We start from the raw sequence: 14447 nt of genomic DNA, 5'->3' as shown, positions 1-14447 counted from the left end.
GTGACTTGCCAAGGGTCACACAGTAAGTATCAAGTGTCTGAGGCTGCATTTGAACTCAGGTCCTCCTGAATCTAGGGTTGGTGATCTAACCACTGCGCCACCTAGCTGCCTCTAGAGTGATATTCTTAAAGGCATAAATCTGACTGTGATACTATCCTGTCAGGCACCAATGGCCTTTAGGATAAACCCTAACTCCATTGTTTGGTTTCACTCCATGCTTCCTTTCTAGCCTTCTTATTCTCCACACTCATCTCGGTCTTGGCCTGCAAACTCTTTCTGCCATGCTCGGAATGCATTCCCTCCTTGTCTCTGCCTCAGAATCCCCATCTCCTATTTGCTAATGGCCTCTCCCTTGGAATTGCTTTGTATCTACCCTGCACACAAAAAGTATTGACTTTTCTATGAACATATATTTCTTCCCTGGAATGTGAGCCCCGTGAGGGTTATTTGCATTCCCAGAGCCCACCACGCACAGCTACCCTGTATGTAGTAGGTATTTGGATGTGTGAGGGAATAAAACATTGGATCAAGATAGTCAGTAAGAGGACTTCATTTAACAGGACTTTAACAAAGCTTCCTGAAAGAGTGAAAGCTTTTGAGTACTGTACTAACAATGAGCTCCTTTTTGTATTCTTCAGACGCTATAGGTTATCTATGTTCCTTTTGTTCTAAAAACATGTTTTAAAGGCATTCTGAGATATATTTACTATGCTGCATACAAAGTGGATTGGGACGGGCTACAAATCACTTTGACTGCCCTCAGGAGGGCTCTCACTTCCCCTATGTTAGAGCCACATCGATCTTAAACCCCTAAATGGTTCCTCTGCAATTATGTGAAAATTACCTATCGGTAAAAGTAATGATTACAATTTATTTGCTAGCTGTAATTATTTTTAAACACCTAGGTTCTTAAAAAATGATTTACTGTTATGTGTGTGTGAGAGTAGGTATTTTTTCCTATTGGAAGGCATAGAAATATCCTTTGATCAAGTTGTTGCTGTTTTTTGATAGTTTTTCATGTTTGGTGAGGAGTAGAAATAATTTGAACTGCATTTTTTTTATAAAGTCTTGTCAAGTCCATGCTATGTCGAGGGAGCAAAAACTCAGTTTAGGGAAAGGACTTTCAGATTTGTGGCAAGCCAATGGATACATTTTATACTTGTGTTGCAAAAGCACATTTGTCCATTAATATTACCTTTCTCTCTCTCTCTTTTTTCTTTTTTTGGGGGGAAGGTGTGGGGCAATGAGGGCTAAGTGACTTGCCCAGGGTCATACAGCTAGTAAGTGTCAAGTATCTGAGGTTGGATTTGAACTCAGGTCCTCCTGAATCCAGGGCTGGTGCTTTATCCCCTGCACCACCTAGCTGCCCCAATATTACCTTAAAACATTTCAAATCTACCTGGATATTTTAAGAGTCTTTTAAAATATTTTCTCATATTTTCCCTGAGTTTGATTTGAAACATTAAAATTTTTTTCAACTAAAAAGCATTTGTTTTCTCTCCCTCCCTTCTCCTTCCTTTCCCCCATTAGAACAAAGTCAAACAAAGGTCCAGAGCAGCCACATCCCCCAGTGTGTGTATGTATGTCACAGACTTCTTCTTGGTCCAGTGGCCTCTGCCAGGAGGGTTCCTTGGGCTTGTGGCTCGTTATGGTTTTGACCCGAGCCCTTGAGTCTCTCAAAGTTTGTCTTCGGTGTGGTTAGCATGTTGCTGTTCTCCTGTTCTGCTCCTTTCACTCCGCAATCGGTTCATACACGTCTGTCCAGGTTTCTCAGAAACGGCTTCTTTCATACTTCTTTTGGCACATGAATGTTCTGCAGTACCTGTACCAAAAGAGCTGCTTAAATATAAAATACATAAAAGTAATACGTGAACCAGTGTGAAAACACAAAAATATAAAATGTGCACATGGGGAATTTTTTATTTTCTGATCTCTTTCGTATAAAGGTGTGGCCGTGGTATTTCTGGTTTAAAGGGTATGTGTACAGTTTAGTAATTTTGGGGACATAGTGCTACATTGCTTTCCACAAGAGCTTGAACAATTCATGGCTCTGCCAACAGGGTGGGCATTAGTGTGCCCGGGGAACAGAGAAAATGGAAAATGCCTATGTGGGGGGTAGGGGATGGGTTTATCTGGTGAGTTTGGATTCTAAATGCCAATCCGTGGTATTTATCTTGGAAGTTTATGTCATTTCCTAGGAAATGGTGTGATAAGACTCTTTCAAAATTCAGGTGAGTTTTCCTAGTTATCAGTCCTAATTTTGTGCAGATTTGTAGACTTCCAAGTACCGTTTTTGCTGTCCTGCTTGATCCCATGGGTTGTGAGTACCGGTGCTCTCGCTCACTCTCTCTCTCTCTCTCCCTCCCTCTCTCTCACTCCTTCCCCCCCCTCTCTCCCTTCCCCCCTCTCTCTCTCTTTCCCTCAGTAGTAACATGATGCCTTCTTTGAGTTTGCTCTTCCTTTTTCTTTTTTCTGAAACAGGGTCCTGGTGTGGGGTAGGGAAGTGATGCTGTCTGAAGGCGACCCTGCTGCCTTTCTTCTGTGCTATCCTCTCCCCCCTTTTGATCTTCTGGTAAAAAAAAACTTTCCTCTGACTCAAGAAGACCTCGCTTTAGCCATTCCTGCCTTTCTTGAAACAGAGCGCCTTGGGCATGCAAATAAAACTAGGGAAGCAGCCCAGCTTCAGCCCTTCCCCTAGAATGAGGACTAGAACTGTGACTGTGTCTATACTGAGAGGAAAAAGTGAATTGAAGTAACTTGGGAGTTTATTGAACTAAAGCACCAATCTGATGGCTGGTATTTAACCAGAAGAAGGGCATGGCTCATGGGATACAAACTGCAGCCCAACAGTGACCATCATTGCCTTTAGACCTTTGCTTTTCTAGTTATTGGAGCCAAACTGCTTTAGGGGCCAGAGAAGGATTGTTGACCCGCTATAGACCCAGCCACATGTTGAAAGAGAAAGACAGACCAAGGGTGTGGAAGCCTGTCGTTCTTGTGTCAAAGGCGGCTTTCTACCCAGTCCAGGGCTTTCAAGGCCTTGCCTGCTGCTGTGGGTCCTGTGCTGACCTCGGGGACATGTTCTTTGCGACAGGCCATCCTAGACAATGTGGGTGTGTGGGAGGAGAGTCCTCCAGGAGCTCACTGGGTGGGGGTCTCTGCTGAGCCAGGCAGCCGGAGGCCTCCACTGGGAGGTTGAGAGGCTGTTGCATGGCTGGCCTTGCTGGCCTCCTTTTCTGCGGGCCTGTGCTTAGGGGGGAGGGAGGCCTCTGCTGAGAGGGTTTGTGCTGCGGGGGAGGGGGCTCACAGCCACTCTTTGTCGTTTCAGGTCTGATCTTACTCTTCTACTTGGCCTTCTATGGCTTCCTCGCTGCGCTCTTCACATTTACGATGTGGGTCATGCTTCAGACACTGAGTGATGACATCCCAAAGTACCGAGACCAGATTTCCAGCCCAGGTAATTAATTTTGGGTCTTTGGCCGATGGCCATTGAAGTTTAAAAAGGCCTCTTTAGAAGGATGTATGTAGGGGCAGCTAGGTGGTGCAGTGGATAGAGCACCGGCCCTGGATTCAGGAGGACCTGAGTTCAAATCCAGCCTCAGACACTTGACATTTACTAGCTGTGTGACCCTGGGCAAGTCACTTAACCCCCATTGCCCAGAGGGAAAAAAAAAGAAGGAAGTATGTAGTGTGAAAGTAGACCTTAAAAAAAGGCGTGTTCCTTCGCACCTAGTAATAAATATCTAGGAGCTAGGGAGTTTTTGTTTTGTTAGGATTTGGGGGAGAGGGGGAGGTGGAGTGAGGGATTGACTAGATGTTGAGTTAGTTAGCATTGTGGATAGAGTGCTGGGCCTGGAATGAAGAAGACCTGGGTTCAGATTTGACCTCAGGGGCAGCTAGATGGCGCAGTGGATAGAGCACTGGCCCTGGAATCAGAAGGACCTGAGTTCAAATCCGACCTCAGACACTTAACACTTACTAGCTATGTGACTCTGGGCAAGTCACTTAACCCCAATTACCTCACTAAAAAAAAAAGAAAGAAAGATTTGACCTTAAACAATCATTAGCTGTGTGGCCTTTGACAAGTCACTTCCCATCTGTCTGTTCCTCAGCCATAAAACAGAAATAGTAACACTCCATCTCCCAGCATTATTGTGAGGGGGGGAGTGAGGTCATATGTATAAGCATTGGGCACAGTGCCTAGCACACAGCAAGCTCTTCATACAGGCTCGTTGCCTTCCTTGGATTCTTATTAAGCCACACTGTCTTACCAGCCAGTATCTTTTAACCTTTAAAGAAACTCCAAAAGAAAAAACAAGTCGGGCTTGGCATTGCTTCGTATCATTGGTGCTGATTTCCAGGGTGTTATGACAAAACACATCCTGATTCCTTCTCAAAATCAATTAGAAACTAATATTGACGGGCATAATTCAGCTAAATGAGTGGGGGGGGGAAGAACGTTCTTTTTTTTTCACCTGAACTTTTTAGTCTGAACTCCTAGTTCCCCCTTCCCCCCCGCCCCCCCCCCCCACACACACACACTCTGGGTCAGTTAGTGACAAACCCTTTTGTAATTGATCATCTCAGAGTTAACTGCTTGGGGTATCGAAGTGATGTGGTCTGCACATGGCTCCCTCTCTGGTGGCATGGCTGCCTCTCAGACAGAGTCGGGAGGTTCAGAAATGAACTCTGCACACACAGGAGGGGTTAGACCTTGATACATGTCACCTGAAAATGATCTGGGTGAGATTATCACAGTCAGAAGTCAGACAGCTATGACCGCCAGTGAACTGGACAGACAGACGGAAGCTGTGGAGAAGGCCCTTCACAGAAGGACTTTCAGAGAGAGAACTGACTGACCATGACACTAGTGAGCAGGCTCTCCTTCTAGATTCAGTTTATGGGAAATTGCATTACTTGAGCATCTTTTGATTACCAACTTTTCAAAATTACCAATATTTTCCCTTTATAATTTAAAGATTATTTAAATAGAAGAAGCCAGACCTTTCTGTAGGTTACCCTAAGATTGTCGTTTTATTGATATTCATGTTTTGGCCTCATACCAGTCTTCGAAGTTCTAGTCTACCATATGTTAGTGAGGAATTGATGGTATCCTTGTAGAAAACCGGTTGGTAAAAATCTCAATCTGAAGAGTGCAGTGTAAACTGGTATCAACAGATTCAGATGCCCTTTACTTAGAGAAGAGGGTAGTGGGGGTCTCTTTGGGGCAGGATATGAATGGGCCCTTTGGGTTTTTTCTTAATTGCTAATTAAATTTCTGAGGTGAAAATTGATCTTTAATCTTTTAACTTCACAGGGCTCACAATTGTTCCAAAACCACATGGTGCATTGGAGTTTTCTATAAATTCCTCTAAAACATCAACCTATGAAAACTATGTCTCCGCCATTACAAACTTCCTAAGAGGTGAGATTGTTTGAAGTGATGGATTCAAATCTGATTTCTAACAGCAGGAAAATGTTTCTGTTATCCTCTTCCTTCACTTGAAGGAAATAGAAGGAGTAGCAGATGGTGCTTTGCCACTCGTTTTGATTCACCAGTATGCTTTAGCAAGGCACAGAACATATAAAGAAGCATCAATTTTGTGAACAGTTCATTGGATTTTTCTGTCCTTTAGAGTAAATTGTATTGATTATTCCTGACAGTTCTGTTTGGAAGAACATAAATGAGCTGTTCATTCATTATGTTGAACCCATATTAATTAAAGTAGGGATTCTGATTATTTCAGAGCTCCATATAGGAACAAATAAAGTTTGTCTGACTGGTTAGGCTGTGGCACTATTTCCTGAAATTATATCGTCTTTCTGCTAATAAGACCACGATAGAATATCAAGCCCAATTTTTTTTAATACTCCCATCTTGAACTTTACATAGTTCTAATCAGTATGTACGTGCTATCTTCTAGACCAGTGTTTTTCAACTATTGTTTGCTCATTCGTAACTCTCTTTGCTTGTTATCCCATCCCCAAATAAAAGATGGTTGGTGGGGATGTGAGTGATTGATTACATTCACAGAGCATTTTCCTTTGTCCTTCATTGCCGCCTTCTGAGGAACACTGTGGCTTGCCCAAAGGGACACAAAGAAGTGACGGTTCTGACATTCAGATCTTGATGGAATCAACCAGTCCATCAGTGACCATTAAGCACCTTCTGCATGCTAGGGACAGTGCTAAGTGTTGGAGATAAGAGCAAAATGAAGCAATGCTCATCCTCCAGGAGTGAGAGACAGAAATGTGTGTGTATGCGAACACATATAGGGACATGTGGAGAGTAACTACAGAGTAGTTAAATGGAAATTTGGTACTAGCAATTGCTAAATAAGGAAAAGCCTCATGTATGTGGTTCTTAGTACAGGATTATGATAATGATAGTTTGATATGGAAGGCCTCGAACATTTTAGATCAGGAGTGCATGGAAAAAACCCCCATGGGATTGGTTAATTTCAGGGGGTCTTTGAACTTTTATGGGGAAATTTGCGTCTTTATTTCAGTATAATGGGTTTCATTTGTAATCCTATGCATTTCATTTTGTGCATTTAAAAACATCCTAAGATGGGGTCTGTAGGCATCAGCAGACTATCCAAGGGGATATGATACAAAAAATATTTGAGGCCTGTTTCTTAGGTAAGGGTATCTTCCATTCTTTAAAGAGGGTGACTTGTAAAAATGAGTTAATTTTCACCATCTAGTTAAATATTTATTTTGCCCTAACATGAGAATGACTTTCCCTCACATTAGTCATCTTACATATTTGTCATCTTGTTTTCACTAATTTTATTTCTGTCTACCTATTTTTAAAATTGCAGATAGACTTTTTGGTAGATTTGGGCCAAAAAGCAATTCATGTTCATATCATTCATATGTCCACACAAAATAAATGTTGTCCGGCATAAATGTAAAATACACCTGAGGTGAAAAATTATTTTATCCATGTGTTAAATTTAAGCCTTTTCATCTGGAGTCAGATATCTTCTCCATAGCCATTGATAGTATTTGGAATTTCATAAAACTCTTCAGAAGGTTTTGTGAATGAAGTCCCCTGGAAGTTAGGAGTTTTCATGGAAGTCATACCTGAAATATAGCAGTGCTTTTAGGGCCATAACACAAGGAGGGCTCTTTGCTACTCCAGTCTTTGTTCACTAAAACCTAAATTTTTGGAAAGTCAACACTTGTTGGAGGAAAAATCAGTGTTTATCAAATGTCTATGCAGAAGGAATACTCCGAATTAGGCTCTGTGGGAGTTACAAAGGTGCATCACCTGCCTCTGCTGTAAAGGCATTTGTATTATCTTCCCTCTCAGTTTTGAGTTTTGCAGACTCGGCATGTTTGCTGGGCTGGCCACTGTGAACTTAGTATATTTTGTGCTGCTCCCTCCTTCTCTTACCCAACAGAGGTCACTGGTAGCAGTATGGTGAGGAGCCTCCTAGAAAGGGAAAAAGTAAGAAATTACTTTATTAATTAATGAAACATTAATTTGGAGATTACCTGAGAATTACGTAAATTTGTGTGTAAATGTACAGATTACAGTTGTCATGGACCTCATTTTCACTATGACAATTTACATGGCTGGACTGAGAAATCTAGAGCCGGTCCCAATGCTGTCATTGACAATAAAGTCAATTAACATGTCATGTCATTATTGGACATCAATTTGAAAATAACAGTATATTTGATCCCAGGAAGGAACAGTTTTTAAGAAGGCAAGATTAGCAGCAGCATAATAATACAGTAATGAATTACATGGTGAAAGTTGTCTTTTGAAATCTTTTCACTAAAATTATACATAAAAATTAAACTATTTATCTTTGGACAGTTCAAGATTGATGTGCAAATAATAAGTGGTTATTTCTTTTTATCCCATAAGCATATGAAAGAGAAAGACAAGAATTTCACACACACTGTCGTAATGGAACACTTTTTGAACAGGATGACCTGTCTCCTAAAAGGGCATGTAGATTTCCTCTTGAGATGCTTGAAACCTGCTCTGGATTGCAAGATACCTCTTATGGCTATCCTGAAGGAAATCCTTGTATTTTTGTGAAAATGAATAGAGTAAGTACATGCTGGGGACTTGGGGCTTCAGTGATGAATAGGATTCTGTCCAGAATTGAATGAAATTCTGTTTGAGTCAGCTGATTTAAGGGGGAAATGGGTGATACTTAACTAGTTGGGTTTTTTTTTTTTAATAAAGTAAAATGATAGACAGATATAGAAAAAAACAGTTGTTTTGCAAGTTAGTAATGTAGATCTCTTTTTTTTTACATAGTTACATCCTATAAATGAAACTGATATACTGGAACACTTTTCATGAATTTTATTTTATACCCATCAGATTAATGTCAAATGATAAATTCTTTGTTCAGATGGCAATGTGAATGTATTCAGATTTTTCTGTACTATTTTATGACAGGGTCCATCTATGGTTCTGAGTGTGCCCCAGGCAGCATCTCATTCTGATCAGCTGGAGAAACGATTAACATTAGGGCTCTAGTAACTGTGGGCAGCAGCAGGGACACGTGATATTTATTAGTGCTCTGTACAGCAACACTCCAGTATTTGGTTTTGTTGCTAACTACAGTAAATTGGGCATAACCCCCAAAAGGAGCAGCAACACCAGAGCACAGCTACTGTTAGGTCTATATTTATTCTCATTGAATGCCGGTGGAGATTTCTTGATATAAGCTAACCTTTTTTTCAAAATGTTGTTAGGTTAATGATCTGAGGAAGAAGTCATTTGGGAAATACTGGCACCGACAATTCACTAATCTGATGATTGTTTATCAGGATTACCTAGTTGGCAAAGCTCTTTAGTTCTTGTGATTGATGTAAACTGGATGTGCATAAAGAACATGTTTTGGGGTTGGCATAGGTAGCAATGGTGTCAAACTCAAGTAGAAACATCCCTAACACTTAATTAAAACTATCTCTTCTCGTGTTTTTATTTATTTTGTTAAACATTTCCCGTTTGTATTTTAATCTGGTTCATGCTGCACTCAAGTGTTGGCAGTCCCACAGGGCCATAAGGCAACAATTGGTATGTTCCTGAGTTATGTGGATTTACAGGTGAAACAGATGCACCTAATGGGCAGACACTTAAGGTTTTCTAGGAGATGGGAAAACAGCAAGCATGAAAAAAGAAAGCCTGGACAAGAGTCAAAATTGATTATAAATGATTTCAAAGTAAGCCACCTCTTAACAAGATTTACTGTCAGCTTGGCCCCCAACGCCAACCTTATAAAAGGGTTCCATTGTATTGGGGGGAACAAGGTGAAATCATATTTCTATATGTGATATGAAAAATAATCATGTTCTCTTAACCTTAGATAATTGGATTAAGGCCCCAAGGAACACCCAGGATAGCGTGCGCAGTTAAGGTTAGTATATTGGAAACATATTTTTAAATTTCCATAAAAATAGATCTCATGTCTGTAAGATGTCTGTCTTTAGTTTGCTGCTTATAGAATAGTATTCCCAGTGGAAAGAGCCTGGAGTATAGAGCCAAACCTTTGCCCAGACACTGGCTTGGCTGATGGCCTGTGGAGAGCCAGGTGGCTTCATGGCTCACCCTTAGGACCTCCTCTGTAAAACGAGGCAGTTGAGGTCCCTTTGAGCTCAAACTCCACGTACCTGGGATCTCAAAGAGTTTTCTTTTCCAGGTTCATGTAGACATTGCCTTTAGTTGATATGTGTGCATTAATTACACTGGCTTCTCTCACAGATGTTTAGTTTTAGTCAAATTAATTACATTGTTTCAATATCATAATCTGTTTTGTTTTTTTCTTCATGCTGGAAATCCAACTTAGACAAATACATAAATAATGGGTAAGAGTTTCTCAGAGAAACTGCTTAGTTGTAAAATTTTACCACATCAGGGTTATTGACAAATGTTTTTATCAGAATTGTTGGGTGTCATTTGACTTTGGTTATATTTAAATTGCTTCTAGAAGGGTTTTGTATTTTGTTGTAACCCCATATGTGTCTAAAGTGGAAGATTTGAAAAGGGGGAGCGATTCCTGGTTTCATAGTTGAATTCTCTTATGCACCTGAACAATGGGCCATTATTTTTCTTCTGTATGCCTGTCAGTTCAGCATGAAACTTGGATAGAAACAAGGACCTCCCCGAAAACCAAATACTCTATTGGATATGAAGGTTTTATTAATAACTCAGTTATTTTTGAGCTCAAGACCTATTGTGGCTACATTGTCATTGGATAGATGCCATACATGTGCATTGTTGCAGGTTTTCCCCCAAGATGTTCCTTCTTTCTTTTGAAGAATTAATTATACTTATATTAAATTGCATAGAAAATAACAAAACCGTTATTTTGTTTTTACTATGATGAACTTCCTAAAGAAAGAACCAGATATAATCTATAAGACTTCATTGTCTGGCTCTTTTACTTAAAAACATTGAAAAAATGTAATGATAGTGGCTATTTCCTACTCAATTTGCTATCTAATTTTTGAGTATTAATGAATTTTGGAAAAATGATTTTTACTTTAAACCTTATATTAGAACTTTCCAAAGACAGGAAGATTGCCAATATGCTTGTGTTTATTTTTTTAAATAGTAATAGCCACAATGCTTGTAGTCTCCACATTTATCCCATATTGAAAGTGAATGTCTCAGTTTTAGCTCCTTAAGCTTCTGTTTAACTTATTAACAGTTAATGATACAGGGCTGAAGGAAACCTCCCTCTGTTCTCCACTCTTCCTGCCATTTTAGACAGTTCTCTAGGTTAGTAGCAGAGGAGGGAGCTGGACTACATGACCTCAGAAGTCCCTTTAAACCTGGGATCTAAAAGTTTTCCAGGTTCATGCAGATGTTGCCTTTAGTTGGTGTATGTATTACACACAGTTGTCTTTCTTCTTTTTCTTTCTTCTTCTTTCTTCTTCTTCTGCCATATTTGAACTCAGGTCCTACTGAATCCAGGGCCGGTGCTTTATCCACTGCACCACTTAGCTGCCCCCGCCCCAAAATTCTTTACAGGGTTTTAATATCATAGCCTATTATTTTTCTTCATGCTGCAAATCCAGTGTAGACAAATATATACCTAAAGGGTAGAAGGAGATTGTGTAACCCATCCTCATTTCAAATCTCAATTCCTTCTCTTCAATTTAAGCCCATTTCCTCTTGTGTTTGTTTTCTTTTGTTTTCTGTTAGTGGGGAAAGAGAATGCCTTTCCCGTATCTAGACAGTGTTATAAAGTCTACCCATCGGCCTTCTTTTCTCCAACTAAAGGACCCTATGTGTGGTCCCTTTTGTCCTATTTAGTAGTCCTTGAAAATGAACATTAGAAGAGTGTCTCTAGTGAATTGAATATGGCTCAGCTCAGTGCCTTTTCCCCCTCTAAGAAGGAGCTGGGTAAAAGTAGCAGGAGTGGTTGTGTTGTGAGTTGTGGCACAGTGTAGAAAACTAGTTAAGATTCTCATGTGGAAGGGAAACTGACCTTCAGCAACATCAGCGTCATTGCAGGACAAAATGCTTCTCTTTTAAGACTTGGATTTTTGGCTAATGGTAAAATGTTTGAGGAAAATTGATTTATTGAGAAAGGTGGCTCAAAGGGAGCTGGTTTGTGCGACAAGTCATAGGCTACAGACATATGCTTCATTCATGGTAACTTCTGATGCTCCCATTGACCAGGTAAAGCTTCTGTCAGGATAGACCCCAGATCTTGGTCACTGAAATTCTTTCATGTGGGATTTTCTAACTGATCATTTAGAGGTAGAGCTGAAAGATTAATGTTGCTTTCCCCACCCCAATCATCATCACGCATACGCTTCCTTATGCAGCCATCAAAAAGACGGGATGCCAATGGGTAAGGCTACTTTTTTTTTTTTTAAGCAAGTCCTTAAGTGCTGTTATATGGTGTGTGCTTTGATTAAATCCAAATGTTTGGATTGGTGATTAGTAGATATGTTGGTGTTTATAAAGCAATCATCGTTTTCTAAATTGGTTATCCATTTAGAAAGTAATCAATATGGTGGCTTTTCTGTGTGGCGCTCCCCTTACACAGTGCATAGTCATTCTTTTTTTTTTCTTTTTTTTTTTTTTTTTTTTGCGGGGCAATGGGGGTTAAGTGACTTGCCCAGGGTCACACAGCTAGTAAGTGTCAAGTGTCTGAGACCGGATTTGAACTCAGGTACTCCTGAATCCAGGGCCGGTGCTTTATCCACTGTGCCACCTAGCTGCCCCTATAGTCATTCTATACAAATCATTCTATACATGGTCATTAGGACTAGACTACATTAGAGAGAACACAAGACACAAGTAGAAATTTTCATAAATTGTTAGATAATAGGGAAAACATGACAGTAATAGATTCTGGATATTCATCTGATACAAGGTCCATGGACTTGTGCATGTGTGCATGTGCATATAATAAGCATTCACCTCTTTTATTTGAGTTATCCCATCAAAGATGCAGTGTTTAACTTAGTTTAGATATACTTTAAGATAACTAAGATTTGTACTACCTGAAGCAAATTCCATTACTCCAAGTGCCTTCTGTCTGTGTCAGCAATAAGTGGATCCCCTGCAGACCTGTTGCCCTCTGGTGCCGTTGTGGCACTATCAGAGAATGGTTACAGTCAGAATTGTTATCTGTCCTGTAGTAGAATATACCAGCGACCACAGTTGTTGTGATTTGTACAGTTTCTATTGTAAACCTTGACTTAATAATGTTAGGAAAAGTGTCAGGTCATCTTTTCATCAGCATTCTTACTCACCCCACCCATGCCATTAATAATGGAAATTTCTTTCATAGAATATATTTGTCATTTCACTCACTGAAAGTGGGGGGTTTTTTGTGTTTTACATTTTAGGAAGGAAAAGAAGTACCGCTAGCAGTTTTCCCCCAAAATGGAAGTATTGACTTAAAGTATTATCCATATTACGGGAAAAAGTTGCATGTAAGTATGCTTGGGTTTTTAGCTTTCTTGGCCCATAGCATGTTGAATATGGCTCTTTCTCAAAATTCAGTAAAGTGGGTTCTTGTAATGAAAATTTGGTTCTGTCCTTTACTTCTGTTATAAAACTCTAGCTATAACTCCATGTTCCCATGAGGAAAAGGTGAATGTAGTAGTTAGGCTTGAGGACCAAGCGTGACTGTGGGCCCAGACATGCTGTCCACCAGTATGGACAATAGAGGTGAGGAGGGGGGCAGTATGTTCCTAGAATGAGGAGGAAGCGGGATTAAATCCAGCCCTGCCACTTAGCACCTCTGTGTCTGTCCATGGTCAGGTCTCTTTGGCCTGAGTTCACTCCTGTCAAATGAGGGCACTGAGCTGGGCGGTCATTGACAAAAGATCATCCTCCCGAATCTTTGGTTCTCCATTAAGTCTCGAGTCTGTCATTTGTTTTCTACCCTTTCTGATTCTGTCGACCTTTGTCCTTCCCCATATACCAACTATTACTCCATTATCTCTATTTGCTAGGTGGACTATCTACAGCCATTAGTTGCTCTCCAGGTCATGCTTCATGCCCACAATGAAGAAGTGTTGATAGAATGCAAGATTGAAGGGTCGCCCAATCTAAGAAACCAGGATGATCGTGACAAGTTCTTGGGACGAGTTGCCTTCAAAATCTCAATGGCTCATTAGTATGAGTAGAACATCTCCACAAAGTAAACGTGTTGTCTATCTTCATGTTGTATCAGCTGGACCTGCCATTCTAGAATATGAAACCACCTTGGAGAAATTTAGGGTGGTACATGACGTTTGGGGTAGCATAATAATGTGCTTCCAGATCATAATGTTTAATGTCCTCAAAGTAACTGCCTTTTGCCTTTGCCTGCCCCATTGGACCAGTGTGCAGACATAGACATGTCATATTAGGGACCTGTAAATAGCTGATTCAAAGCGTGTAATAATGGTGGTCTTGTCCTGTTCTAATGTGGTTTTATCTCCAAGTGTCTATAAAGCTTAACGTGCTGTGCTATGTAAATATTTTATTGATTTAACACTGGTTTAACTGTCATTATCTCAATGCCAACACACCTTTAGGGATCAAATGATTAAAAAACAAGAGGTACCCGACCGACCTAAAGTGATTTACAACTCTGCAAGAATTGTGCTGTGTGGAGACACCTTAAGTTCTGTGTGTGAGGAGGGAGATAAATAAAAGTGGATTGAAAAACTGTCCTCACGGAGTCTTTGAACTTATTTTAAAAGGCTGGATTGGTTTGGGACCTGAGCGCAAAGAAAGGGTTTTGAGTTTTAAAAACGGGAGCTATACCAGCATGCTGGCATCGAGCTTTCCCGTTTGGGAGGTGTGTAAAACACAGAACAGTTTTTCAAATGAGTATCATTATGGGTGGCCCCTTTAAAAGCAACTTGGTTTAGGTGAGTTAATATGTCTTAATTTTTTTTTTAATATACTACTTTTAAAATTTTTAAATTATGAACTTACCTTTTAACAAAGACATTGA

General features: G+C 40.3%; 1 protein-coding gene across 1 annotated transcript in view; it reads left to right on the top strand.

Moving 5' to 3' along the window:
• Positions 1 to 14159, top strand: part of ATP1B3 (ATPase Na+/K+ transporting subunit beta 3) — a 35329-nt gene extending 21170 nt beyond the window's left edge. Inside the window, exons 3-8 of the mRNA XM_043996731.1 lie at positions 3329 to 3457; positions 5318 to 5425; positions 7883 to 8070; positions 9342 to 9392; positions 12844 to 12930; positions 13456 to 14159. Of these exons, the coding sequence (XP_043852666.1) occupies positions 3329 to 3457; positions 5318 to 5425; positions 7883 to 8070; positions 9342 to 9392; positions 12844 to 12930; positions 13456 to 13620 (728 nt within the window). The 3' untranslated portion in view covers positions 13621 to 14159. The remainder of the gene's footprint in view (positions 1 to 3328; positions 3458 to 5317; positions 5426 to 7882; positions 8071 to 9341; positions 9393 to 12843; positions 12931 to 13455) is intronic.
• Positions 14160 to 14447: the final 288 nt, after the last annotated feature.

The sequence above is a fragment of the Dromiciops gliroides genome, chromosome 3, assembly GCF_019393635.1.
Source record: "Dromiciops gliroides isolate mDroGli1 chromosome 3, mDroGli1.pri, whole genome shotgun sequence".
Taxonomy (NCBI): Eukaryota; Metazoa; Chordata; class Mammalia; order Microbiotheria; family Microbiotheriidae; genus Dromiciops; species Dromiciops gliroides.
Note: the sequence above shows the minus strand (reverse complement) of the source record. Positions and strands in the feature narration are given on the sequence as shown.